At 50.2% G+C, this 27,115-nt stretch overlaps 1 protein-coding gene across 1 annotated transcript; it reads right to left on the bottom strand.

The window, feature by feature from the left end:
- Window positions 1-1,177: 1,177 nt before the first annotated feature.
- LOC130480849 (zinc finger translocation-associated protein-like) lies at window positions 1,178-14,531 on the bottom strand. Its single transcript, XM_056853472.1, has 5 exons — window positions 14,486-14,531; window positions 11,317-11,787; window positions 9,168-9,590; window positions 6,138-6,563; window positions 1,178-1,713 (listed from the first exon to the last, which is right to left on the bottom strand). Exons 1-5 carry the CDS (start codon window positions 14,529-14,531, stop codon window positions 1,178-1,180), a joined length of 1,902 nt encoding a protein of 633 aa, XP_056709450.1.
- Window positions 14,532-27,115: the final 12,584 nt, after the last annotated feature.

The following is a 27,115-nucleotide window of genomic DNA, read 5'->3' as shown; positions in this document are numbered from 1 at the left end:
GGGGACCTCTGACTACAAATGCATGGCTACCATTGTACCCTTACACCAGATCAGACTACTCATCTATCAAGGTTGGACCGGTAGTGAGAGGTCTTTCACATCACACCCTGGATGACCCCTTTAAAGGAAGATGCTAGAGATTGCACCTGGGAACTTCCAGGTACCAGTTTTGTTTCAAGAAGAAGCAGCTTTGGTTTTATATGCCGATTTTCTCTACTTTTTAAGGAGAATCAAACCGGCTTACAATCTCCTTTGCTTCCTCTCCCCACAACAGACACCCTGAGAGGTAGGTGGGGCTGAGAGTTCTGAGAGAACTGACTAGCCCAAGGTCACCCAGCAGGCTGCATGTGGAGGAGAGGGGAAACAAACCTAGGTCACCAGATTACAATCCGTCACTCATGTGGAAGAGCAGGGACTCAAACCCTGTTCTCTAGATTACAGTCTACTGCTCTTAACCACTACACCATGCTAACAGGGTTGACCATGGCTGGTATTTGCATGGGAGACCCCTAAGGAAGACCTGGGTTGCTAAGCAGAGGCAGGCAATGGCAAACCACTTCTGTTTGTCTCTTGCCTTGAAAAAACCCTATGGGGTCGCCACATAGGGTTGCCAGGTCCCTCTTCGCCACCAGCGGGAGGTTTTTTGGGTGGAGCCTGAAGAGGGCAGGGTTTGGGGAGGGGAGGGACTTCAATGCCATAGAGTCCAATTGCCAAAGCGGCCATTTTCTCCAGGTGAACTGATCTCTATCGGCTAGAGATCGGTTGTAATAGCAGGAGGCTGGCAACCCTATCGCCACAAGTTGGCTGCGACTTGAAGCAGCTACCCACTAACAACCAGTACCACCACAGAAACTGACACACTGATTATTGCTCCCCCCCAAAACCCCTCCCTTTTCCTCTACCTCCAATTCTTGGAGTAGAAATAAATAAATCTAAAACTCCTTAAATTTGTCGTGGCTGGAACAGAACATGCAAATTAAACCACCATCTTGCAAACAAACAAACAAATTCTTCCGAGCCTCGGCACAACTCAATCCAGTTGCCCAGCTTTTGAAATGTAGAATTCCAGAGTTCTCTCGAGTTCATGACAAGGGGTGGGGAGGAAGAGACGCAGCCCCCCGCCCATTGTGCAGCAAAGCCCACCCTGCTTCCACGGCAGGGTGGTGCGAGTCTGCGGCTACGCCGTACATACTGGCAGATTGTAACCGAACGCCATTTTCCCTGCCCTTTGGATGTTCGGCTTGACATCCCGGGGCTCAGAGTCAAGTCTGGCTGCACGTCTGGGGCCCGGCTGGCCAGCATTCAGGGCTTGGTCGTTTTCCGCATAAGCTTCGAGGATCGTCTGTTTTTCCAGGGCTGTGTATTCCAGCGAGAAACGGTGGACCTGCAGTATGTGCCGTTTGATGGTGCTGACCTTCAGGGTTGCCAGCGTGCCTCCGCAAACCATGCAGATCAGGCCGTGCCGGTTCTCATCGTAGTCCATCAAGTACTCCACCCGCCAGCGCGGCTGGTAGTTCCGGCGCTGACCCCGGCGGGATGGGGTGCCAGCCAGCAGCGAGACAGCTTCCGCGGGTTGCTGCGAGGGAGCCAGTCTTGCGACAGCCGATTCCTCCTCCTCCTCCTCCTCGTCCTCTTCTTCCCGCACAGCCGTTGTGCCACCCTCTTGGGACTTCTTGGGGGACGAGGGCATCTTGAGGGCAGGCCGGGATTCAACTGGAATGGCAAAAAACAGGAACCCGCGAATCACCCCCATGTAGCCAGGTGTGTATACAGCCTCAGCCAGCTCTTTTTGTGCTCAATGGGGGGAGGGGCACTGACTTAAATCATGCATTTCACGGTACTGAATTCTGCACACTAAAGCTTCAGAAGCTCCAATTGCATATTCTGCAGAATTTATTCAATATCTGTCATGGCAGAGGAATGTGGAGGGAAGTTTGAGGGGCACAGAAGGTGATTTCTCAATATGCAACTGAGCCTCCCTTTAGCCCAGCAAACTTTTTCATGAGGGCTGGAAACTTGCTTTGGTCCTGATATTTAAGAAAATGAAAACTGAGATTATTTTGTAACAGTCATCTTAAATCCATAATGTTTTTCCTGTGCTGGCAAAGAGTCGTAAGATACAGACTTATGCATTCGTTAGCTGCTTCTAACAAAAATTCTAATCATCCTGTGTCTGTCTGGATCTGAATTTGTACTGAATTTATTCCCTCTCACACCTCTGCTGGGTTTTTGCCTCATGTAGCTCCATCTGCTTCATTCGTCAGCACAGAAATATTATCTCTAAATCATTTAGGCACTTTTATGTGTTTGGTAGTATCTGAGGGTAGGGGCCCCGTGGCGCAGAGTGTTAAGCTGCAGTATTGCAGTCCAAAGCTCTGCTCACAACCTGAGTTCAATCCCAAAGGAAGTCAGGTTCAGGTAGCCGCCTCAAGGTTGACTCAGCCTTCCATCCTTCCGAGGTCAGTAAAATGAGTACCCCACTTGCTGGGGGTAAAAGGAAGATGACTGGGGAAGGCACTGGCAAACCACCCCGTAAAACAAAGTCTGCCTAGAAAATGTCGGGATGTGACATCACCCCATGGGCCAAGAATGACCCGGTGCTTGCACAGGGGACCTTTACCTTTTTACCTTAGTATCTGAGGGAAAGACTGCTGTCTGCAAACTGCATATTAAACTGATCTGAGTTCTAGGAGAGCCTATTTTTTCCTTTCCCTAGATTCAACAGTCATTAGCTATTCATCTGCCATTTCACCCTTTTTAAAATAGCAGATATTGCTTGGCATGCAGAAGGTCCCAGGTTCAATCCCCGGCTTCTCCAGTTAAAGGGACTAGGCAAGTAGGTGATGTGAAAGACCTCAGCCTGAGACCCTGGAGAGCTGCTGCCAGTCTGAGTAGACAATACTGACTTTGGTGGACCAAGGGTCCAATTCAGTATAAGGCAGCTTAATGTATGTGTGTTCATCGCACTATCCACTTCTCAGAAAGTGTCATTAGCTGTTTTATCCAGGAGTGATATATTTATTTAAAAGGTAAAGGTCCCCTGTGCAAGTACCGGGTCATTCCTGACCCATGGGGTGATGTCACATCCTGCCGTTTCCTAGGCAGACTATGTTTACAGGGTGGTTTGCCAGTGCCTTCCCCAGTCACCTTCCCTTTACCCCCAGCAAGCTGGGGGCTCATTTCACCGACCTCAGAAGGATGGAAGGCTGAGTCGACCTTGAGCCAGCTACCTGAAACCGACTTCCATCAGGATCGAACTCAGGTAGTGAGCAGAGCTTTTGACTGCAATACTGCAGTTTAACACTCTGCGCCATGGGGCAAGTGCAATATTATTTTGTGAACAGGCTAAAACAATATGGGCTAGGGAGTCTACTGGATCTGGACAAAATGGGCATTTGGATGTGAGAGTAATCTGGCTGTGACATTTGTCACCCCACTGATCGCCAGGGTTGATTTGGCTGATCTGGCTGACTCGGAGGATGTCCCCTACCTCCCTCACTACTCCAGGTGCATCCCTCCCAAAGCTGCGCACTTGGGGAAGAGTACGACCATCCCAGATAGAAGGAAAGAGCTTATTCTGCCTGCTCTTGGCATGGTTTGTGTTTCCAAGGCATCCAGTTCTTTGATAAATATTAGCACCAGTGTCATAGCCAGGAACCATCCTGTCGTAAAATACTGATCTAACTTCTAAAAGACTGTCCCAAATGTCTAATAGGTGACATTTTAAAATTGGAAACATGCATTTCTCTAGAACTGGATTCTAGGCCAGAATCCTCATGAGGCAGATATTCATGCAGAGACACAACAGGAAACCTCTTCTGAAGAAAAGATGCTGCTGCCTGTCTGCATTGGATCATTTAATCACAGTGAGCGCAGAAGAGTTACCTCCTCCTAAGAGGAGGAGGAGGAAGAAGAGTTGGTTTTTATATGCCGACTTTCTCTACCACTTAAGGAAGAATCAAACCAGCTTACAATCACCTTCCCTTCCCACAACAGCCACTCTGTGAGGTAGGTGGGGCTGAGAGAACTGTGACTAGCCCAAGGTCACCCAGCAGGTTTCAGGTGTAGGAGTGGGGAAACCAATCCAGTTCACCAGATTGGCGTCCGCCGCTCAGGTGGAGGAGTGGGGGAATCAAAGCCGGTTCTCCAGATCAGAGACCACCGCTCCAAACCACCTCTCTTAACCACTACACCCAGCTGCTGAAAGGAAGTCAACTGAAAGGAAACTATATCTATATCTATCTATATATATATATTTGAATGTTCATTACAATCAGGAAAACACTGCTGAAGCCAAAAATAACCAATCTTACTTGGCGTGTGCATTTCCGATACTCATGCTTCATTGTATTTTGACGTCTGAGAGGCACCAGTAAAACCATAGAGTTTCTGGCGATTCCTAACAAAGTGTGATGTCACTTCTGGGTTTCCCCCGGATGCGATGGCACACCGTCGGCAACAGCATCCCCCCAGTCCTGCCCCCCCATGTCTCCCACTGGTTGCCAGGCAGCGCCTGACAACAAAGCAGTCAGTCATTCTGCCTGGGGAACTAGAGTTGCCAGGCCTCACCTGGTAACCAGCCTGGAGGTTGGCGACTTTGTTCCAGCTCCTTTGGTCATGTGGCTAAAGAACTGTGTGAGAGGAAGTCACACTCCTCCACCACCCCCTTCACCTACTGTGGCAGTAGGGTTGCCAGGCCCCTCTTCGCCACAGGTGGGAGATTTTTGGGGCGGAGCCTGAGGAGGGCGGGGTTCGGGGAAGGGAGGGACTTCAATGCCATAGAGTTCAATTGCCAAAGCGGCCATTTTTCTCCAGGTGATCTGATCTCTATCGGCTGGAGATCAGTTGTATTAGCAGGAGATCTCCTGCTACTACCTGGCAGTTGGCAACCCTATGTGGCAGTAGGATTGCCAGCTCTTGTGGGGCTTGGGGAGGGGAGGGGCTTCAGTGGGGTATAATGCCATTGAGTCCACATTCCAAAGCAACAGGGTTGCCAACCTCCAGGAGGTAGTCAAAAGAATAAAGCTAGTGCCCCAATAAAGGAAGTATGGCAATCAAATAGCTAGAGCACTTGTGGCAAAAAATAAAGCTCTTAAGCCTATCTTATCTTGAACTATATAATATCTTGGCAGTTAGTCTTAATCAACCAAAATTACAGTGCAATTTACAATCCAGAACTATGCCTTGCTTGTACATACAAAGTCAAGGTCAGTATACAAAAGCCACTGAGTAATATTTCTTAACAATGCTTGTAATCATAGCAATTGTATATTAACAACATGCAATACATGTATTGTGGCTTTTTGACAAGAACCAAAGGTCATAGTGGCCACCACAATGGGCTTCCGGTAAAGTGTCCCATTTCGCGTCTGCTTCTCAGGTCGTGGCGATCCTATGTTGGTGGTTTCTGGGATGAATTGCTAATGCAATGCTTTTGTATACTGACCTTGACTTTGTATGTACAAGCAAGGCATAGTTCTGGATTGTAAATTGCACTGTAATTTTGGTTGATTAAGACTAACTGCCGAGATATTATATAGTTCAAGAAAAGATAGGCTTATGAGCTTTATTTTTTACCACAAGTGCTCTAGCTATTTGATTGCCAAACCTCCAGGTGGTGGCTAGAGATCTCCCACTATTACAACTGATCTCCAGAGGATAGAAGTCAGTCCCCCTACAGAAAATGGCTGCTTTGGCAATTGGACTCTATGGTATTGAAGTCCCTCCCCTTTCCAAACCCCGCCCTCCTCAGCCTCCGCCTCCAAAATCTCCAGGTATTTCCCAACCCGGAGCTGGCAACCCTACAAAGCAAGCATTTTCTCCAGAGGAACTGACCTCTGTCACCTGGAGACTGGCAACCCTCTGTGGCAGCCATAAGGTTGCCAGGTCCCTCTTCGCCACCAGTGGGAGGTTTTGGGGGCGGAGCCTTAAGTGGGCAGGGTTTGGGGAGGGGAGGGACTTCAGTGCCATAGAGTCCAATTGCCAAAGTGGCCATTTTCTCCAGGTGAACTGACCTCTATAAGCTGGAGGTCCGTGGTAATAGCAGGACATCTCCAGCTAGTACCTGGAGGTTGGCAACTTTAGGCAGCCACACAAATTCTGATCGTACGGTTCCCGCCCTGATCGCACCCCCTCACCCTTGTCCGGCTCAGCATCCGTTTCGGGCGGGGAGTCCTCAGCCTCCGCCAGGCGGGCGACTTTCCGGTTCCACTCCCTCACAATGAGGGCCTTGACCTGGTGGCTGAGCTGCGTGGAGTCCGGGTGCTTCTGCTGGATGTGGCGCTTGATGGTGCTCATCTTGAGGGTGGCCAGGGCGCTGCCGCACACCATGCAGACAAGCCCGTGGCGCAGGCCGTTGTAGTCCATCAAGTACTCCACCCGCCAGTGCTCCTGGAAGTAGCGTCGGTGGTCCCTGCCCCGGGGCGGGGCGGGCGGGCCGCTCCCTTCCGAGTCCCACGGGCCGGCCCCTTCGGACCCTTCCTCGCCAGCCGGGGGGTCGGGAGACAGCGACGGGTCCGCTTCCTTCATGCTCAGGTCCTGAGGGGCTGCTTCGCCTTCTGATTCTGCATTTCCGGGGAGGACGAGATGGACATTAAACCTTAGAATGGACACTGTGAGGTCTTACAATGTTCTAAATCAGGGGTGGGGAACCTTTTTCCTGCCAAGGGCCATTTGCACATTTATAACATCATTCGGGGGCCATTCCAGGTGTAGATCTCCTGGTGGGGGGAGAGAGGCTAGGGTTGCCAGGTCTCTGGCCACCACCTGGAGGTTAGCAACCCCAGGGGAGGCCATGCAGAGAAGGCTTGGAGGGCGCCCCCGCTCCCCCCCCCCTCCCAGGCGGGAGGGCAGCCAGCAGTTGGCCCAAGCAAACAAGACGCCAGGGGGGCACAGCCCGCGGTCGATCGGCAAGGGAGGGAGGAAGGAAAACAGAGAAAGAGGAAAAGGGAGAGAGGGGGCAAGAAAGAAGGAAGGAAAGAAAGAAAGAAAGAAAGAAAGAAAGAAAGAAAGAAAGAAAGAAAGAAAGAAAGAAAGAAAGAAAGAAAGAAGGAGAAAGAAAGAAAGAAAGAAAGAAAGAAAGAAAGAAGGAGAAAGAAAGAAAGAGGAGAAAGAAAGAAAGAGGAGAAAGAAAGAAAGAGGAGAAAGAAAGAAAGAGGAGAAAGAAAGAAAGAGGAGAAAGAAAGAAAGAGGAGAAAGAAAAGGACGGAGGGAGACAGACAAAGAAAGAGACAGAAAGAGAGGGAGAGAGAAAAGCCTCCCCCCACACACACACACACACCCGCCAGCCCCACACGACCTGGCCCCAGGCTCCATGCCCTCCGCCCCCCAGAGTCGACCACAAAAGGGCCCCCCGAAGCCCGATCGGCTCCTGTGTGCATGCTCTGCCGCCGGGAGCCGCGGGCCTCTTCCCCCCCCCCCCGCTGCTCAACAGCCGACAGGCAGCAAGAGGGCTTACAGTGTGCCCCGGAGTTCCTGCACGCTGCAGCTATAGGGGGCAGCCTTGGGGGAAGCGTCCCTCCCCCTCCTATCACCGACCAACAGCCGTCAGTCGGCGAGAGGTGGTCCAAAGGGTGCCGCAGCGCCCCTGCAAGCCGTGGCCCCAGGAACACCCTCAGGGAGGGCCGCCCTGTGCTGCGCCTCTGCGGCGGGGCCCCGGAGCTCCCGAGGGCCACAAAAAATGTCCTCGGGGGCCGCATATGGCCCCCGGGCCTGAGGTTCCCCATCCCTGTTCTAAATTATGGGGGGGTGGAGAAAGAGATTGGCCCCCCTGATTGAAACGAACGAGCCTCATCCAGGATGTGGTGATGGCTGCCAGCTTGGAGGCCTTTAAGAGGGAAGTGGACATATTCATGGAGGAGAGGGGTATTCATGGCTATTAGTTGGAATGGATGCTGGTCATGCTGCATACCTGTTCTCTCTAGTATCGGGAGCATGCCTATTATTTTGGGTGCTGTGGAACACGGGCAGGATGGTGCTGCTGCACTCGTCCTGTTTGTGGCTTCCTAGAGGCACCTGGTTGGCCACTGTGTAAACAGACTGCTGGACTAGATGGGCCTTGGTCTGATCCAGCAGGGCCTTTCGTATGTTCTTATGACTCCGTACCAATATGGCCTTCCTATTGTTTTATTGGAGCTAAAGAGGTAGGGTTGCCGGGTTGGGAAATACCTAGATTTTTGGGGTGGAGCCTGAAGAGAGCGGGGTTTGGGGAGGGAAGGGACTTCAGTGCCATAGAGTCCAATTGCCCAAGCGGACATTTTCTCCAGGGGAACTGATATCTATCAGCTGGAGATCAATTGCGAGTGGAGATTTGAACCTGGGTTTCCCAGATCTTAGGGTTTCCTAGTCCCACACTTTAACCACTACGCCACACTGTTGTTTAATTTAGTCATTTAACTTGGTTGTTTTATTGTAGATTTTGATTTCCCGCCCCCTCTAAACCCCCTCAAGGGCCCTGCTGCTAACAGAGGCTTTTCAGTGCTTCAGATAAATAAATACATTAACAGAAGACCTGAGGGGACAGAAAGAACTGTGAGGAAACGTTGTCCCCCAAAGTAGGCAGAGCCCAGATTTATAAAATGGCTTGGTAATGTTAATAAATAAACAAATTTAATAAAAATAAAACAAAATACCCAAACAGCCAGTGTGGTATAGTAGTTAGATGTCAGACTAGTATCTGGAAGACCCAGGTTTTAATCTCCATTTGGCTATGGAAGTAGGGTTGCCAGGTCCCTCTTTACCACCAGTGGGAGGTTTTTTGGGGGGAGCCTTAGGGGGGCAGGGTTTGGGGAAGGGGAGGGACTTCCATAGAGTCCACTTGCCAAAGTGGCCGTTTTCCCTGGGGGAACTGATCTCTATCAGCTGGAGATTAGTTGCAATACCAGATCTCCAGCTAGTACCTGGAGGTCGGCAACCCTATAAGGAAGCTTGCTGGATGACTTGGGCCAGCCACACACACTCAGCCTAATCTCCCTCACAGGGTTGTTGTGAGGGTGAAATGGGAGGAGTGTAAGCCATTTCGAGTCACCACCGTTGAAAAAGATGGAGCATAAACGAAGTAAACAAGCAATTCTCCTGTGTGGAAATCAGTCTAACAAACTTCAAAATGGCATCATATCCACACAGGCATGTGAACACCAGGCAACCAGCCTGCCAGCTCCTTCCCTTACCTCCCCACTTCTGCCCCCTTCCCATCTCACCCACGGCTGCGTCCTCTCCTCTCGGGTCCTCGGCAACCGGTGCCGACTCACGGGAGTTCCACGCCTCGAGGATGGCAGCTTTCTCAGCGGGGCTGAAGCCGAGTGAGCTGGGGTGGGACTCCATCACGTGGTGCTTGATGTCGTCCAAGTTGAGGCTGGGCAAGGAAGAGCCGCACATCATGCAGAAGAGACGGTTGCCCTGCGGATCGTAGTCCATGAGGAACTCGGACTGGAACCAGCTCTGCAGGGACTCCTTCAGGTACCGCTCCAGGTTGCGGGCCTCCCCGACCGAAGAGCCTTTCAGGGCCAAGCTGGGGGACCGACAAGCCCCACGAGAAGAAAGGGGGCCTGGGCCACGCCGCTTCCTGCGGCCGATGCCCAGTGGTGATTCTCCTGTAGGGAAGGCAGGTGGAGATGGGATTACTCTTCCTGAGGGTCGCCAACCTCCAGGTGGTAGCTGGAGATACAACTGATCTCCAGGCGACAGAGATATATGCACACATGAAGCTGCCTTACACTGAATCAGACCCTTGTTCCATCAAAGTCAATATTATCTACTCAGACCGGCAAAGTCAGTATTGTCTACTGAGACTGGCAGTGGCTCTCCAGGGTCTCAGACAGCGGTCTTTCACATCACCTACATGCCTAGTCCCTTTAACTGGAGATGCCAGGGATTGAACCTGGGACCTTCTGCATGCCAAGCAGATGCTCTATCACTGAGCCACAGCCCCTACCCATCTCTCTTCCCCTGGAGAAAATGGCCACTTTGGTGGCCAATGTGGCATTATTATTATCATCATCATCTTATATTTTGCCCTTCTCTCAGCCAAAGCCAGTCTTAGAGCTGCTCACAACAATAAAACAACATAAAACATAACAGCATATAAAATATTTAAGTTAAAACCAACACTCTCTAAGGTCTTTTATGCATGGCTGTTTCCCTCGCGGTCACCCCTCTGACAACTTCGGGTCTTTGTGCTGATAATGCATGCAGTTTCTGACCATCAGAGGTCGCTTCGCTCTCCCTCTGTGTTTCCCCATGTTTTTCCCACGTTTTCTGGGACCTGTTTTATCTCGAATTTGAAAACACGGGCAAAACGCGGGAAAATGCAGGGGGAGAGCGAGGCGACCCCTGATGGCTGGAAACGGCATGCATAATCCAAGTAAAGACCCAAAGTCGTTGGAGGGGTGACAGCGAGGGAAACAGCTATGCATAAAAGACCTATGTTTAAAAACCAGATGGCGCTCATCACAATGCCCAGAGGCCAAAGACTGGCCAGCCTGAAGCAGCCAGGGTCCCCTAATCCAAATCCTAGAAGACAGCAGGGGAACAGGAAGGGGGGCCAGATATGTTGGGAAAAAATGTTGCTGCCCTCAACCATAGGCCTGGCAGAACAGCCCATTGGTCCCTCCCTTCCCCAAACCCCGTCCTACTCAGGCCCCACCCTAGGGTTGCCAACCTCCAGGTACTATATATTAGAAAACCAACATACAGCATTACAATTATTCACATAAGAGAATCTGGTCATTGACCTATACATGAAGAGAAATCCGCTACACACCAACATGAGCTTCAAAGCTCACCAACTTATTGGAGTTTACAGTCCCAACAGTTCATTTGAGTAACTTGTCTTTCTAGGAGAGTGCTTAGAAGAATAATTGTCATGCTGTATGTTGGTTTTGTAATATTGTATAGTGTTTAAGGTAGTATTGCCCATCTGTGTTGGATTTTTGTTAAACTTCGTTTGTTAACACAGAGGTGTCATATTTTTGCTAACCTCCAGGTACTAGCTGGAGATCTCCTGCTATTACAACTGATCTGCAGCAGATAGAGATCAGTTCCCCTGGAGAAAACGGCCGCTTTGGCAATTGGACTCTATGGCATTGAAGTCCCTCCCCTCCCCAAACCCCACCCTCCTCAGGCTCTGCCCCAAAAACCTCCCGCCGGTGGTGAAGAGGGACCTGGCAACCCTACTTGACCCCCCAAATCACCAGGTTTTTCTCAACCTGGAGCTGGCAAACCTAGATTATGGGCTTCTCTGAGGTATCTGGACAGCGCGGAGCTGTCTGTATGCTGCGATCCGCCCGCTGAAGACCCAGAAAGCTAAACCCACCCTACCCTGGCCCCTGTGCTGGGCGCCGGCTCCATCAGCGGGGTCCCTGGCGCCATCTGTCTCGGCCTCCAGGCCCAAGTGGGCATCCCAGCTGTTCATTATGCCCTCCTTCTCGCGAGCACTCCAGGCCAGGGAGTAAGGATGCTTCTGCCGGATGTGTCTTTTGATGGTGCTCAGCTTGAGCGTGGCCAAGGAGCTGCCGCACACCATGCAGATCATGCCGTGCCGGGCGGCGTTGAAATCCATCAGGTACTCGGCCCGCCAGTGCTCGTGGTAGTAGCGCCGGTGGTCCCGGCCGGGAATGCGGCTCTTGCCGGGCCTCGAGGCCCGCTCTTCACAATGGTCTGAGTACTTCCGCCCTCCAGAGAGGAGGAGAGAAGGGTCTTTCGGGGTCCCACGCAGCAAGCCATTCCCGGCAGGTCGTAGGGGACGGCCTGCGCTCAGCTCAGCATCATTTGGAGAATCAAATGACTCTTCTGGAAAGACACAAACACATGACTTGTAAGTGTGCCTTGGGGGGAATAACAATACAGGTTGAGTATCCCTTATCCGGACCGCTTGGGACCAGAAGTGGTCCGTATTTTGGATCTGGGAGCCAGCGTGGTGTAGCGGTTAAGAGCAGTGGTTTGGAGCACTGGAGTCTGATCTGTAGAACCAGGAGTCTGATCTGTAGATCCCCCACTCCTCCATGTGAGCGACGGAGGCTAATCTGGTGAACCGGGTTGGTTTCCCCACTCTTACATGTGAAGCCAGCTGGGTGACCTTGGGCTAGTCACAGCTCTCTCAGCCCCACCTATCTCACAGGGTGCCTGTTGTGGGGAGGGGAAGGGAAGGTGATTGTAAGCCGGTTTGATTCTTCCTTAAGTGGTAAAGAAAGTCGGCATATAAAAACCAACTCTTCTTCTTCAATACAATCAACTGCATGGGACATGAAATGATCACAGCTCTCTCCGAGCTCTCTCAGCCCCACCTACCTCACAAGGTGTCTGTTGCAGGGAGGGGAAGGGAAGGTGATTGTAAGCCCGTTTGATTCTCCCTTAAGTGGTAGAGAAAGTTGTGATATAAAAACAAACTCTTCTTCTTCTTTCCATGTTTTAGAATATTTTGGAATTTTTGCATATAATGAAATATTTTGGGGGTGGGACCCAAGTCTAAACACGAAATTCATTTAAGTTTTATATATATGTTATACACATAGCCTTAAAGCAATTTTAAACAATATTTTAAATAATTTTGTTTACATTGAACCATCAATGGCACTGCTGAGGGCCTGTGAGTATTGCCTGCATGCCGGCTCAAAAGGTCCGGTTTTTGGATCAGTCCGGATATCAGATGTCCGGATAAGGGATACTCAACTTACTAAAACTGAACAGATTAACAATAATTCAGAGGACTGATATCATGCTTCAGAGTGTTTAAGCCAACACATGTACATAGTCCTATCCACTGTTTATAAAGCCTCTGTAAAGTAGATCAGTTTTATTATCCCCATATTGCAGAAGGAAAGGTTGAGGCCAAGAGAGAATGACTTGCTTAAGGCCACCTCGTGTGGTCATATGACATGGGAGATTCGAACCCGGGACTTCTGGATTTGGCACACCGTCAATAGATGGCGGGTCTAGGGTTAGGGTTGCCAACTTCCAGGTGGTGACTGGAGGTGTCCAGGGATTACAACTGATCTCCAGGCAATAGAGGTCAGTTCCCCTGGAGAAAATGGCAGCTTTAGAAGGTGGACTCTATGGCATTATACCTTGCTGAGGTCCCTCCCCTCTCCAAGCCCCACTCTCTCCAGGCTCCATCCCCAAAATCTCCAGGTATTTCCCAAGCCGGAGCTGCCAACCCTATCTAGGGTAGCAGCTGGAAAGACATGAGTACAAATCACCATTCAGAGACAAAGTCCACTGGGTGTGTTTTGTATGTTTTATTTGGGCAGTCTCTGTCTCCCATCCTAGCTAACCTACCTCACAGGGTGGTTGTGAGTATAAAAGGGAAAGAGTGAGATCTATATATGCTTCTTTAGAGAAAAAATATGATTAAACTGGAATGCATTAACATGACACCATCTCCATCCGAAAGCCATAAAAGCAAAATGGAAACTCCCAGTGCAGAGGCACTCTATCTCTGAAAACCAGGGCACAAACAATCAGGGAACACCATCACCAAGGTAGAAACAGCAGGCTGGAATAATCAGACCTGGACCTGATGCAGTGAAGCAATTCTTAACTATAACATTCTCCTCTTTAGATAGAGTGCCAAAATATTGTAATAGGGAAGATGCTAATTCTGCTGACTGGAGCGCAAGTTTCCTTTAAGAAACCTGAGCTAAGGTTGTAAGTGCGGAGGACCACAGTCTTAAAGGGACATGGGGGGTTCTTAAAGGGGCAGGCATCAAACTAGTGAGCCATTACCATCTGGCGGAGAAAAATCTAAGAGATACTGGGGGGAGGGTTATGACCAATAGGTTTAGTTTAATGAGCGGGGTCCCTGCTCTAAAATCTGACAGTGGAGGGAGGGGGAAAGAAAAAGGCCTCCTGGCCAGGTACTGCAGACACGCTATGTCTTTAAGAAACCTGATAATTGCAGTGGGGTGGGTGGGTGAGGGAAGACTAACCTTAAAGGGGCACCCAGAACAGAGAAGGGAGAGTTCTTAAAGGGGTAAGCGCACAACATTGGAGAGGCCGGCTCCAAAGGGCCCAGGGGCCTGGAAGCTTACAGAGGGGAAGGAAGGGTGGGCCAAGCCCCTTCCCCCCCCCCCACAGATCTTCTGCAGCGGGGTGCCCAACACAGGAAGAGAATATTTCCCTCCTATAGAGGATGCACATCAAGCAGCTGCCTGCACCCATTTTGCTTATGACGTTTGGGGAGAGCCGGGGGGGGGGAGAGAATATGTTTTTTGAATGGGATGTCATCCGCCAGGCTCCTGCAGAGGGGAAGATGGAAAGAGGAGAAAGGGAGGGAGAGAGGGGGGGGTCTTAAAGGGCCACCGCCTCCCCCGCCTCTTCCTTCCTCTCCTCCTCCCCCATTCCCCAGATGTGCAAGCTGCCACCCCACCCCCACCCCATCCTTGCCGCCCACCTAAGGCCGGCAGGTGGCGATAGGTGGGTGGGTGGGGAGAGGGCGATTGGTGTGTGTGTGGGGGGGGGGAGTCTCGCAGGCCCTGCCTTTTGTTCTCACCTGGATCGCGGGGCTCCCTCTTGACGGGGAAGCCGGGGGGCTCCATGCCTGGCCGCTGCGTCTTTGGGGGGGCATCCGCCGCGGTCGCCCCCCCGAGAGGTCTGGGGCCGGCGGCTGCTGCTCCCCCGGCCGGCGCTCCGCAGGGCTTCGCCAGCAGCGCAGCCGGGGATTCACCGATCTGGTCTTAGACCCATGTCCAAAAAATAAAAATAAAATCGATATGCATATATATATACATATATAAATTATTTTGCACGGGTTTTGCAATCCCCCCCTATCAGCCTGCTTGCAAAAAAAAAAAGGGGGGGGGCCCTCCGCGGCCGAAGAACCAGGCAGGCTCCGGCTAGCCAGGGTGGGGATGCCTTCCCCCCGGGGCCCCTGGGGCTCCTTTAAGGGCTCCTGGGTAAATTTAAAGGGGCCGCGGTCTATTTCTGCAGGAGAGGGGAGAGAAAGGGGGCGAAGGGAGCGGAGGGGGAAAGGGATCCCGCCCCCCCCCCCGTAAGCATCCATCGGCACACACCGCCAGCCCTCGCCCTACTCTTTATCCCTTAGGCTGCAAATCCACCTCTAGGGTTCTAGCTCACTTCCCAGCCATATTTTAATCTCTCTCTCTCTCCCCCCCCCCGCCAGCCCCTAGGGGAGCGCAGATCCTGAACATGGGGGAGCGGTGCCCCCTGACCCCCCCCACGCAATTCAATTCGACTGTATTTTCTCCAGGGCTTTCAAAACCAGGGCATGCGAACATATGATAGGTATATGCAAGGTTAGAATCACAGGGTTGGAAGGGACCACCAGGGTCATCTAGCCCAACCCCCTGCCCAATGCAGGACATTCACAACTACCTCCCCCCACCACACACACACACACACTGACCCCTACACCATGCCCAAAAGATGGGCAAGATGCCCTCCCTCTCATGATCTGCCTAAGGTCATAGAATCAGCATTGCTGACAGATGGCCATCTAACTTCTTAAAAACCTCCAGGAAAAGAGAGCTCTCCACCTCCCAAGGAAGCCTCTTCCACTGAGGAACGGCTCGAACTGTTAGAAAATTCTTCCTAATGTTTAGATGGAAACTCTTTTGATTTAAACTCAACCTGGTTTGAGTCCAGGAGCACCTCAAAGGCCAAGGGTTTGAGCTTTCGAGAGTCAGAGCTCTAAAGATCTGACAAAGGGAGCTGTTATTTCCGAAAGCTTGCACCCTGGGAAATCTGGTTGGTCTCTACGGCGCTACTGGACTCGAATCTTGCGGCTCTGCTACTGCAGACCAACAGGTGGGGTTACCAACCTCCAGGTGGCGGCTGGAGATCTCCCGCTATTACAATTGATCTCCGGCCCATTGAGATCAGTTCGCCTGGAGAAAATGGCCGCTTTGGCCATGGGACTCTATGGCATTGAAGTCCCTCCCCTCTCCAAACTCCGCCCTCCTCAGGCTCCACCCCCCCAAATCTCCAGGTATTTCCCAACCTGGAGCTGGCAATTCTACCAACAGAGCTGTTTGTGTGTGAAGTGCCCTCAAGTTGCAGCCGACTTATGGCGACCCTTCACGGGGTTTTCAAGGCAAGCTCCTTGCAGAGGTGGTTTGCCATTGCTTGCCTCTGCACAGCGACCCACATATTCCTTGGTGGTCTCCCATCTATTACTAACCAAGGTCCCTTCCAACTCTATGATTCTTTGATTCTAACCCATCCGAAACTACGTACTAGGGAGTAACACATAGGTGAGGGGTGGGGAAAATCCAGTTAAGGTTTTTTTTGGGGGGGAGGTCTACATTTGTCATTCCTAGATTTCCCGCCTGACACAGTTCTTGTGTCTTTGACAGTTGGGCAACAGGGAGAAATTAAAGTGTGCAACGTCCCAACTTTCAAACGAAATAGGAAGAGGGAGGTCCTTGCTGTATCTCTGCCCGTCAAAGGGAAGAAGACGAGGAGGAGGAGTTGGTTTTTATATGCCGACTTTCTCTACCGTTTAAGGAGAATCAAACTGGCTTACAATTGCCTTCCCTTCCTCTCCTCGCAACAGAAATTTTGTGAGGTAGGTGGGGCTGAGAGAGCTCTAAGAGAGCTGTGACTGTCCCAAGGTCACCCAGCAGACCTAATGTGTAGGAGTGGGGAAACCAACCCGATTCTCCAGATTAGAGTCCGCCGCTCATGTGGAGGAGTGGGGGATCAAACCCGGTTCTCCAGATTAGAGTCCGCCGCTCCGAACCACACCACGCTGGCTCTGGCACTGGGAGAGGAGCAGTCAGCCCTCCTATTTAGATCCTCCCTGCCTAACAGAATGTTAGGGACCAAGAGAGAATTCGCACAATCCAGATGGTGTTGCCAACTGACCTGGCCTGCTCTTGTGCCTTTAACAGAAGCCTGGCTTGGGGAAATGAGCAGCTGACACTTTTCACAGCCTGGAGATAGGCACAGCATTAGGAGAAGCACAGAAGAACTTTCCCTTTAAGCCAGGGGTGGGGAACGTCAGGCCCGGGGGCCGTATGAGGCCCCCAAAATAATTTGGTCTGGCCCTTCATGGGTCCTGGTAGAGCTCTAGCTCAGAAGGATGCTGCCCTGCCTGGATCTCTTGGGCCCAGCTAGGGATGGCAGAGCTCAAAAGCGAGCCGCTCTATGTGGCAGACCCTCAGAGCCGTCTCCGGTTGTGCCTCTTGGCTAAATGTTTGACCAAATATAGCAGGCTAATTTTTAATTATAATTATGTATGGCCCCCCGAATGATGTTATAAATATCGAAATGGCCCTTGGCGGAAAAAAGGTTCCCCACCCCTGCTTTAAGCCATGGGCCCCAAAACGGGGTGCCTGTGGGCGCTATGGTGCCCGCCAACAACTTTCCTGATGCCCGAGAAGGGTTTTTAGGAAGTGGGCAGGGCTTTTGGCCTGCCAGACCTCTGACTGGCCATTGGAGATAGGCGATGCAGATTTTTTAAAAGTTGCTTCAGCAGCAGCTGCCCTCCCAGCACAAGGGTCTTCACGATGTAACTGAAGGTAGGCTGTGTGCAAGCAAGATAATGTTTTGTAAAAATGTATTCATTTTAAAGGGCATCCTGTTAAGCAGAGGTTCTGCTTGAGAGGCGGAAGAGTTACTATTAGAGTTACGCATAACATCGTCCCCTGACATTTTACGGTCTCAGGCAGAGAGAGGTCTTTCACATCACCTACTTGCCTAGTCCTGGAGATGCCAGGGATTGAACCTGGGACCTTCTGCATGCCAAGCAGCGGCTCTACCACTGAGCTATGGCCCTGGGACCGGTGCAGATTTTTGGCATGGGGTGAAATGATCTTGCAGCTGATTTAATACATTGGTGCCAACCTACTCTTGGTGTGTTGAGTTTTCTGCTGGGCACATTTGGTTTATAGCTGAACCACCTGACAAGACTCCTGTGGTTATAACAGCTGGAGCTCAGGTATACAGCTTAGCCCGGAACAGTATCCTAGTAATGGGGAGAAACATTACCTGTTGTATTACTGCCAGCTGTGAAACTGCTACACAAAAGTATTAACGTGTGAAACTTCCTGCCAGTGAAGATCATCATCTGAGATCTTTCCCCAAGAACTGCCTAAACTGGAAGTGAGGCAATAGCTTTTAAATGCCAGGGCTTTTCTGTGGTGGTACCCTACAGGTGGGAATCCCTCACAAAGAATGTTCCCCTAGCTTCCTAGCAACATGTTTGTTGCCACCTAGATGCCAGATGAAGTCTGCCCTTTGGGGGTTGTGTTTTTTTTGGGGAGGGCAGAGTAGGTTTTTGTTGGCTTAGTTTTTAATGTAGCCCTTTTAATACTGCTGGTTTTTATTTTGCTTCTGCTGTTTAGTGTGTTTTGGATGTATCACATGTTGCCAGCACAAATATGCCTCCATTTTGTTAAGAACATCAGAACAGCCCTGCTGGATCAGTCCAGTGGTCCATCTAGTCCAGCATCCTGTTTCACAACAGTGGCCAACCAGTTACTCTGGAGGGCCAACAACAGGGTGTAGAGGCCAAGGGCTTCCATTCTAGCACCTCCAAGCAGTGCTGCCTCCTAGTACCAGGTTTCAGAGGTTGACTGCCTCTGGACCTGGAGGTTCCATTTAGTCATCACGTGGCCCATTTGATTTTGCCAGATCCAATACAGGAAGCAATCCTAAGTAAGTCTACTGAGAAGTAAGCTCAATGAGGCTTACTCCCGGGAATGTGCTTTAAGATTGCAGCCATATTCTGCCAGCTTTTTACAGAACTCACTAGGCAAGAATGGAGGTGGGCTGGCAAAAGGAATGTGAGGCTGAGACTACCCATCCTGGATAATCGAAGCTGAGCCCCCGTGGAAATGTCTGGCTGAAAGACCACCTACTCCCTTATGAACCTACCCAATCACTGTGGTCATCTTTGGAGGCTCTTCATCAGGTACCCCTGCCTTCTGAGATTTGGTGGGTGAGAAGATGGAAAAGGGCCTTCTCAGCAGTGGCACCAAATCTTCGCCCCAGGAAGACTCATCTGCCACTTTCTGTTGCTGTCTTCTGCCAGAGGATTAACATTTTGTTTTGTTTTTTTCATTAGCTCAGTGATCCTTCCTCCCTCCCCAACAGAGTAGCCAGGTCTCTCTTCGCCACCAACAGGAGGTTTCTGGGGCGGAGCCTGAGGAGGGTGGGGTTTGGAGAGGGGAGGGACTTCAATGTCATAGAGTCCAGTTGCCAAAGTGGCCATTTTCTCCAGGTGAACTGATCTCTATTGGTTGGAGATAAGTTGTAATAGCAGGAGATCTCCAGCTAGTACCTGGAGGTTGGCAACCCTACACCCCAATGTTTTCATTCATCCATCCATCCATCCATCCATCCATCTCTGAGACTCGTTTTATTTTACCTCTGGTTTTAATTGTTTTAATGGTGTGTTTGTAGGTTGATTTTAATTGATTTTAAGAGGAGATTTTATTATGTGTCTTTTAATTTGTGAGCTGCCTTAATGGTCCTACAAGAGCAAAAAGGCATGGTCAATGCTTTGTAAATAAAAATAAATAAAATAAAACAGGGAAAGCGCTCAGGTGCACAGGATCTTTAGAAATCTTCTGGAGGCACGGGCACCATGGGTATTGTTTTGTATATTTTGAACGGATCGAGTACTCCCAGCTACAGTCTAGGAAATCTTTGACTCTCAAAAGCTTATATCCCAAAACTCTTGGTCTAATGTGCTACTAAATCTAGTCTAGGGACAGGCTCCCTTCATACAAAAATTTCCATCTCAGCCAGTTGTTGTTCAAACCAACCAATCGAATCTCTTTCACATCTCCAATCCCTCCCCTCCTTCTCTGATTGGAGCAGGCACAGGCCTTCATCCCACCTTGAGATCCCTTTTTACACCAATCAGAAGTGCTCATATTAACCTTTCCAGACTTTCCCCTTCCTGCTGGCAAGCCTGCTGAAGTCAAATTTTGTTGTCGCTTGTGTTGGATCCCTGTAACTGAGTTCCCCTCCCAGTGTCCGACTGCACATTGCCAGTGCATGCATGCACACTCTGCCAACTTGCATGCATGCCAATGGGCCTACTCTCTTTTTTGCCTCCTGGATGCCCTCAGTTCTGACACATGGATCATACCCACTCTCACCCACTGGATAAATTGCCTGGAGTTGCTGCTGGATCTTCCTCCCTCCACAGTCTGAGGATCTACAAAACTTATTTATTTATTGACGTTATTTATAGTCCGCCTTTTTCACTTGGACTCAAGGAGGATTACAACAGTCTCAGTCAGGGGGGTGTAGTGGTTAAGCGTGGTGGTTTGGAGCGATGGACTCTGATCTGGAGAACCGGGTTTGATTCCCCACTCCTCCACATGAACGGCAGATGCTAATCTGGTGAACTGGATTTATTTCCCCACTCCTACACATGAAGCCTGCTGGGTGACCTTGGGCTAGTCACACTCTCAGCCCCACCTACCTCACAGGGTGTCTGTTGTGGGGAGGGGAAGGGAAGGTGATTGTAAGCCAGTTTGATTCTTCCTTAAGTGGTAGAGAAAGTCGGCATATAAAAACCAACTCTTCTTCTTCTTCAATCCTATCAACTGCATGGGACATGAAATGAACAATGCCATAGGAATTAGGGTTGTAGAAACAACCAGAAGCCTAAAAACAGAACTGAAGCAAAGAATGAAGTATTCACATATTAAATGATACAAAAATTACATACCAGCATCCTAGTTGCAGCAAGCTATACACTGTAGTATAGACCCACAGTTCTTAATAATTGATCAAAGTTAGATGATTCCTCCAACACGGAATACATCATATTTCCCTCTCTCCCTGCCTCTTTTCCCTCCTCTGCTTATTTCTTGTCGTCGTCCCCCCGCCCCACTTACTGTCTGGGGTACATAATACTGGGAGAGTAAATACTAGGTGGGGTTCAGAATTAGGCACTGGTGTGGATGGGCGATATGGTATTTTCTGTTGAAGCATACTGAAGAACTGCTCTGGCTGTCTGCCTGTAATCCTCCCAATCCTCCTCAATAAAGATTCCCTGATTATTCCATTTTATTACAGACTTTGTTTTCCTTCCTCAGCCTGCTTCAGAATTCAGTCCCTTCTAATTTCAGTTCCAAACCTCCAGGCATGGCATATTCATTCTGCATTGGAGGCTGGATGAAATGAAGTAAATAAATAAAATAATCTTAAAGAACCGCTTCAGCCTGCCTAGTTGTTAAAGTCTTTGTTGGGAGCTCATCTTTGAGTGGCATCTTCTGGAAGTCACGTGCATCAGAAGCCTTTCCCGTGTTGGCCCCATCCCCAAAGGTGTTTGTCTGGCACTTAACAATCATAAGCACCAGGTGAAAACAGTTTTAATTTCCTCTGTGGCCTAATAGGTTGTTTTCTTTTTGCCATCAAGCCACATCTGACTTATGGCAACCCCTGGTGAGGTTTTCAAGGCAAAAGGCATTCAGAGGAGGGTTTGCCATTGCCTGTCTCCACGCCACGGCCCTGGTATTCCTTGGAGGTCTCCCATCGACATGAAGCTGCCTTATACCGAATCAGAACCTTGGTCCATCAGCATTGTCTACTCAGACCGGCAGCTGCTCTTCAGGGTCTCAGGCAGAGGTCTTTCACATCACCTACCTACCTAGTCCCTTTAAGTGGAGATGCCAGAAATTGAACCTGGGACCTTTGCATGCCAAGCAGATGCTCTACCACTGCGCCACAGTCCCTCCCCAAATACTTGCCAGGTTTGATCCTGCTTAGCTTCTGAGATCTGACGAGATCATGCTAGCCTGGCCTTACAAAATATAATTATTTTACATACAGAATGATGTATCTCTGCTCATAGATGAAGATCCTGTTTTAGGCATGGAGCATTCACTATGTATATGGAGTGTGTGTTGTTTCTATGTTGTTTGGAAAATTAAAAAAAACCATTTTACTTCATTTATAGCCCGCTTTTCATCCTAATGGGGACCCAAAGCAGTTTACCTTGTTTATCCTCACAACAATTCTGTGTAGTAGGTTAGGCTGAAAGGAAGTGGTACCCTGGATCCCTGGACAATTTAGTCCAAAAGCAGGACTTTGAAATGTGCCCAGAAACAAACTGGCTACTGGTATAGCTCTGGCAAAATCCCATCATTCCTCCTTGTTCCAGATGACATTTCTGAACAGCCTTCAGTAGAGGACTCAATCCCCCCTCTTCCATGGTATCCAGGGTAACCAGGAAGTCTAATCTCTAGACAAGGAAATGATCAGTCTGGTACTTTTTAAAACAGCAGCCTATGTTAGGTCTGGTTTACACATGCAGGAGATTTATTTATTTATTTATTGGATTTCTATCCCGTCCTCGATCCCAGCACAAGCCAGGCTTGGGGCGGCTAACATCCAGTAACATCATAAAATGACAATAAAAGACGGGAAAAAATCAATCCTAAATTTAAAACCAACAGTTCTGAGTTAAAACAAGTGCTCATTGCCAACAACGCAGGACCGCAGCCGGCCCGAAGAAGAGCAATCAGGGTCCCCTTCAAGAAACTGATGGAAAAAAGTCAGAAGGGAAAGGGAGGGAGGATAGTTATGATGGGGAGGGGCCGTGGCTCAGTGGTAGAGCATCTGCTCAGCATGCAGAAGGTCCCAGGTTCAATCCCCGGCATCTCCAGTTAAAGGGACTAGGCAAGTAGGTTAAGGTTGCCAGGTCCCTCTTCACTACAGGCGGGAGGTTTTGGGGCGGAGCTTGAGGAAGGCAGGGTTTGGGGAGGGGAAGGACTTTAGTGCTCTTGAGTCCAATTGCCCAAGTGGCCACTTTCTCCAGGCGAACTGACCTCTATCAGCTGGAAATCAGTTGTAATAGCAGGAGATCTCCAGCTAGTACCTGGAGGATAGCAACCCTAAAGTAGGTGATGTGAAATACCTCTGCCTGAGACCCTGGAGAGCCACAGCCGGTGTGAGTAGACAATACTAACTTGATGGACCAGGGGTCTGACTCAGCAGAAGGCAGCTTCTGCTGAGTCAGACCCCTGGTTCATGTGAAACCGTTGCTGCCCTCAACCATAGGGATGGCGGAACATCTCGGTCTTGCAGGCCCAACGGAATTGCGTTAAATCCTGCAGGGCCCTGGTCTCATTAGAGAGAGAATTCCATTAGGCTGGGGCCAGAATGAGGCGGCATGAATTAACTTGATCTTGGTTGCCTACAATATAGCCCAGTATTATTTTCCATATTGTGGGGGGTATGCTTTAGCCTGAGAAGGGTATACAACAACCCTGCAGTGCAGCCCAGTGTTCTTATCCCCAATATTCTGGGCTGTGTTTGAGGCTGAGATACATCTGCAACAACAACCCTGCAATGTAGCACAAGGTCCCTTTGGAAGATCCAGTAAACCTCGTTGGATTACAGTCAAGGTTGTTAAACATTGGGTTGCCAGCTTCCAAGTGGAGAATTACAATTGATCTCTAGGTGATACATAAGAAAGGCCATGCAGGATCAGACCAAGGTCCATCAAGTCCAGCAGTCTGCTCACACAGTGGCCAACCAGGTGCCTCCAGGAAGCCCACAAGCAAGACGATTACAGCAGCATTATCCTGCCTGGGTTCCAAAGCATTTAATATAATAACAGGCCTGCTCCTCTGATCCCGGAGAGAATAGACAGGCATCATGACTAGTATTCACTTTGACTAGTAGCCATAGATTCCTTTGAAAGGTGGTGTTGGAGGAGAGTGTTATGGATTCCGTGGACTGCCAAAAAAACAAATCAGTGGGTTCTAGATCAAATCAAACCTGAACTGACCCTAGAAGCTAAAATGACTAAACTGAGGCTGTCGTACTTTGGTCACGTCATGAGACGACAAGAGTCACTGGAAAAGACATTCATGCTAGGAAGGGCAGCAGGAAAAGAGGAAGACCCAACAAGAGATGGATCAACTCAATAAAGGAAGCCACGGCCTTCAATTTGCAAGATCTGAGCAAGGCTGTCAAAGACAGGACATTTTGGAGGACTTCCATTCATAGGGTCGCCATGAGTCGGAAGCGACTTGACGGCACTTCACACACACAGTAGCCATGGATACCCCTCTCCTCTATGAACATACCCACTCCCCTTTTAAAGCCTTCCAAATTGGCAGCCGCCACCACATCCTGGGGCAGGGAGTTCCACAATGTACAGACACAGGTCCGTCCCCATGGAGAAAACGACTGCTTTTGGAGGGTGGCCTCTAGGGCATGAGATCCAGCTGAGATGCCACCCCTTCCCCCCCAAACCCCGCCTTCCCCCAGGCTCCACCCCCAAGCCGCCATGAATGGCACAGCCCAGAGCTGGCAACCCTAGCAACAACACCCAGAAAAACGAGGGAACCGGTGGAAGTTGTACCACCGGCCCACTTCCGGCCAGACCAGAAACGGTTTGGCGCTGGCAGCCTTTCCCCCCACCCCATTCGCTTGCACGAACCCGCCGCCCCCCTAATTGGAAGATGGAGCCATTTCCCCCACCCTCCCGCACCGCCCTGAAACAGGAAGCCGGGGGCGCGCCCCTCTAGCGCCTCTGGCTCTATGGCCAGGCCCAGCCATCGGACAATGAAACCATAGAGTGGACAGGAGGCGGGGAGCGACGCGCAGGGCGGAGGAGCCGCTCTGCCTCGCTGGAAGCAGGGGCCTCGATGGTGCGAGGGGACCAGTCCCGCCAGCAGCTGCAGCAGCAGAGCCAAGGAGGGGCTTCCAGCAGCTGTGCAAAGGGTGGGGGGAGCTTTAGGGATGGGGGGGGCTGTCCTCGTCCCCCCTACCTGGGCTGGGGGGAGGGGCTGGGCAAGGCCCAGGTTTTGGGGGGGGGGTTCAAATAGCACATGAATGGCTTGTGTGGGGGGGAGAAAGGAGGATATTGTCTGGGGGCGGTTAGTGGGGAAAGTATGTTTGGAAAGGGTTTTGGTCAGCCAAGGCCCAGGTGGGAATCCTAATGGGGGGGGGCAGGAGGAGATTGGCCTGTGGGGCATTATGGGTTGGGGGCGGGGTCGCAGGCTGCGTTAAAGTGCAGGTGAGGCTCCGAGTGTGGGGGGGGGGAGGTCAGGTGTGGGTGGGAAAGGTAGTGGGGGAGGGGGAAATGTGAGTGTATTCTTGGGGGAGGGGTTCAGGTGGCTGGGAGCCAGGTAGGAATGGTTGGGGGAAGGCAGTGCTAGGAAGCGCCTGAGTGGGGTTCAAAAAGGGATTGGGCCAGCGGGAGAAAAGTAAGGAGACGCTGGGCCTGCTGGTGTTGGGGGGCGGGGAGGCTGAGAACATGGAGGGCATGAATATAGCTGGGGGAGGGGGGCGTTGAATGTAGGAAGAATAAAGATGGAGAGCCAGAGATAATGTTGGTGGGGGGAGAGGAGAATATAAGCCTTTGAAGTGGGCAAGAGGAAGTCAGTGGGGTTTGAATACAGAACTGAAAATAAGGTTGCCCGGTTCCCCCCTGGCCACCAGCAGGGGATGGGGAGCTACGGTTGCCAGAGTTGGGAATCTCCTGGAGATTTGGGCATAGAGTCTAGGGAGGAGAGAGACCTCAGTGGGGTGCGATGCCAGATTCCACCCTCAAAAGCGTCCATTTTCTCCAGGGGAACTGATGATCTCTGTAGTCTGGAGATGAGCTGTAGTTCTGGAGGATCCCCAGATCCCACCTGGAGACCGGCATCCCTAGTTGAGAAAGTGGGGGTTCTTGGGGTGTAGTATTAGGGAGGCAGGGCTCCATAGCTTAAGAAAACAGACTCGTGTCTGATGGAGGGCGATTTGACTCTCAAAAACATGTACTCTAAAACTCATTGGTCTCACAGGTTCTACTGGACTCGAATCTAACCGTCTTACTGCAGACTAAAAGGGCTACCCTGTGAGAGGTAGTTAAGGAAGTGATTCTTTTCCGTTTCCCCCCTAGTGGTTTGTGACTTTACAACCCTCCCTTCCCAGCTCCTTGTTCAACCAGCAGTGAGTGGATTCCGTCCTCTGCTACGGTGAGATCCCCCTTTCCCCCAACACCCACACAGAGGTAAGAAATTTTAAGTTCAGGTAAAATCCCAGCCTTCCCTACCTAACACTTGTTTTTTTATGCTTTTGTGTGTACTTTAGCTCTGGTTTTAATTGTCTTAATGGTGTGGGTTTTGTTGGTTTTAATGGCTTGTAAGATGTGGTTTTGTGATGCATGTTTTTCATTTGTTAGCTATCTTGGTGGCCCTTATGAGGGCTGAAAGGCAGTATAAATTTGGCAAAATAAATTAATTCCTTCTGTAGCTGAGTAGTTGCTGTGGGTACATAAGGACAACCTCATTATTTTCTTTGGGGGGGAAGTAATTTTAGCCACCATGAGGGCTAGAAGCTTGTGTTCAAAAATATGAGGCCATCTGTTAAAACAATTCTTAACAGAAAGGAAAGCATAAGGAAGCAGGTAATTTTGACTTTTTGAACTCCTATGATCAACAAAAGGGGGGGGGTCCCTGCCTCTCCCTATCCCCACACACACCTTGAGCAAACCATGATTTCTTATTCTTCCAAATCATATTTAAAATGTGCAGTGGATGGGCTGGGCAACCAATTGGCTATGTCCTTTCACCTTGTGATAACATTTCCAATTTCAGTTGGTTGCCCGGATTATATTTCTTTATTAGATTTATTAGGTGTGGGATCTCTGCCCACATCCTGGTTTCTGTGGTCTGAAGACAAAGATACTTTTGTGAGCAGGGATAAGTAAATAGCTTTGGGTGGAGAAGCAAGGAGAATAATTGTGTGTCTCTCTCCAGGATCCCAAGATATGTTTTTATTTTTAATCAATCACATTTTAACCCTAAATTCCTCAAGTGAGCCCATGGAGTGGCAGACAGCGTTCCTCTGTCTGTTTTCGTCCTCACAACATTCCTGCAAGGACTGAGGGTGAGTGCCTGGCCCATGGACATCCAGTTAGCTTTATAGCTCAGTGAGGATTTGAACCCAGATCTCTTCAGTCCAGCACTCGAACCAGTACATCAGACTGGACAGCCTTTCCTTCTAAGAATGGACTTTGTGTATTGAAACTATAAATTCTTGTTAGAGTGTTGGAGTAGGGGAGGAGGCCCAGGTTCAAATCGCCGCTCTGCCATGGAAGCTTGCTGGGTGACCTTGGGCCAGCCGCACCCTCTCACCTTAACCTACCTTGCAGGGTAGTTGTTGAGAGAATAAAATGCTGGGATAAAAGTGGAGTGTA

This window comes from Euleptes europaea, chromosome 7 (genome assembly GCF_029931775.1).
Source record: "Euleptes europaea isolate rEulEur1 chromosome 7, rEulEur1.hap1, whole genome shotgun sequence".
Classification (NCBI taxonomy): Eukaryota; Metazoa; Chordata; class Lepidosauria; order Squamata; family Sphaerodactylidae; genus Euleptes; species Euleptes europaea.
The sequence above is the reverse complement of the archived record's forward strand: the minus strand, read 5'-3'. Positions and strand labels throughout refer to the sequence as shown.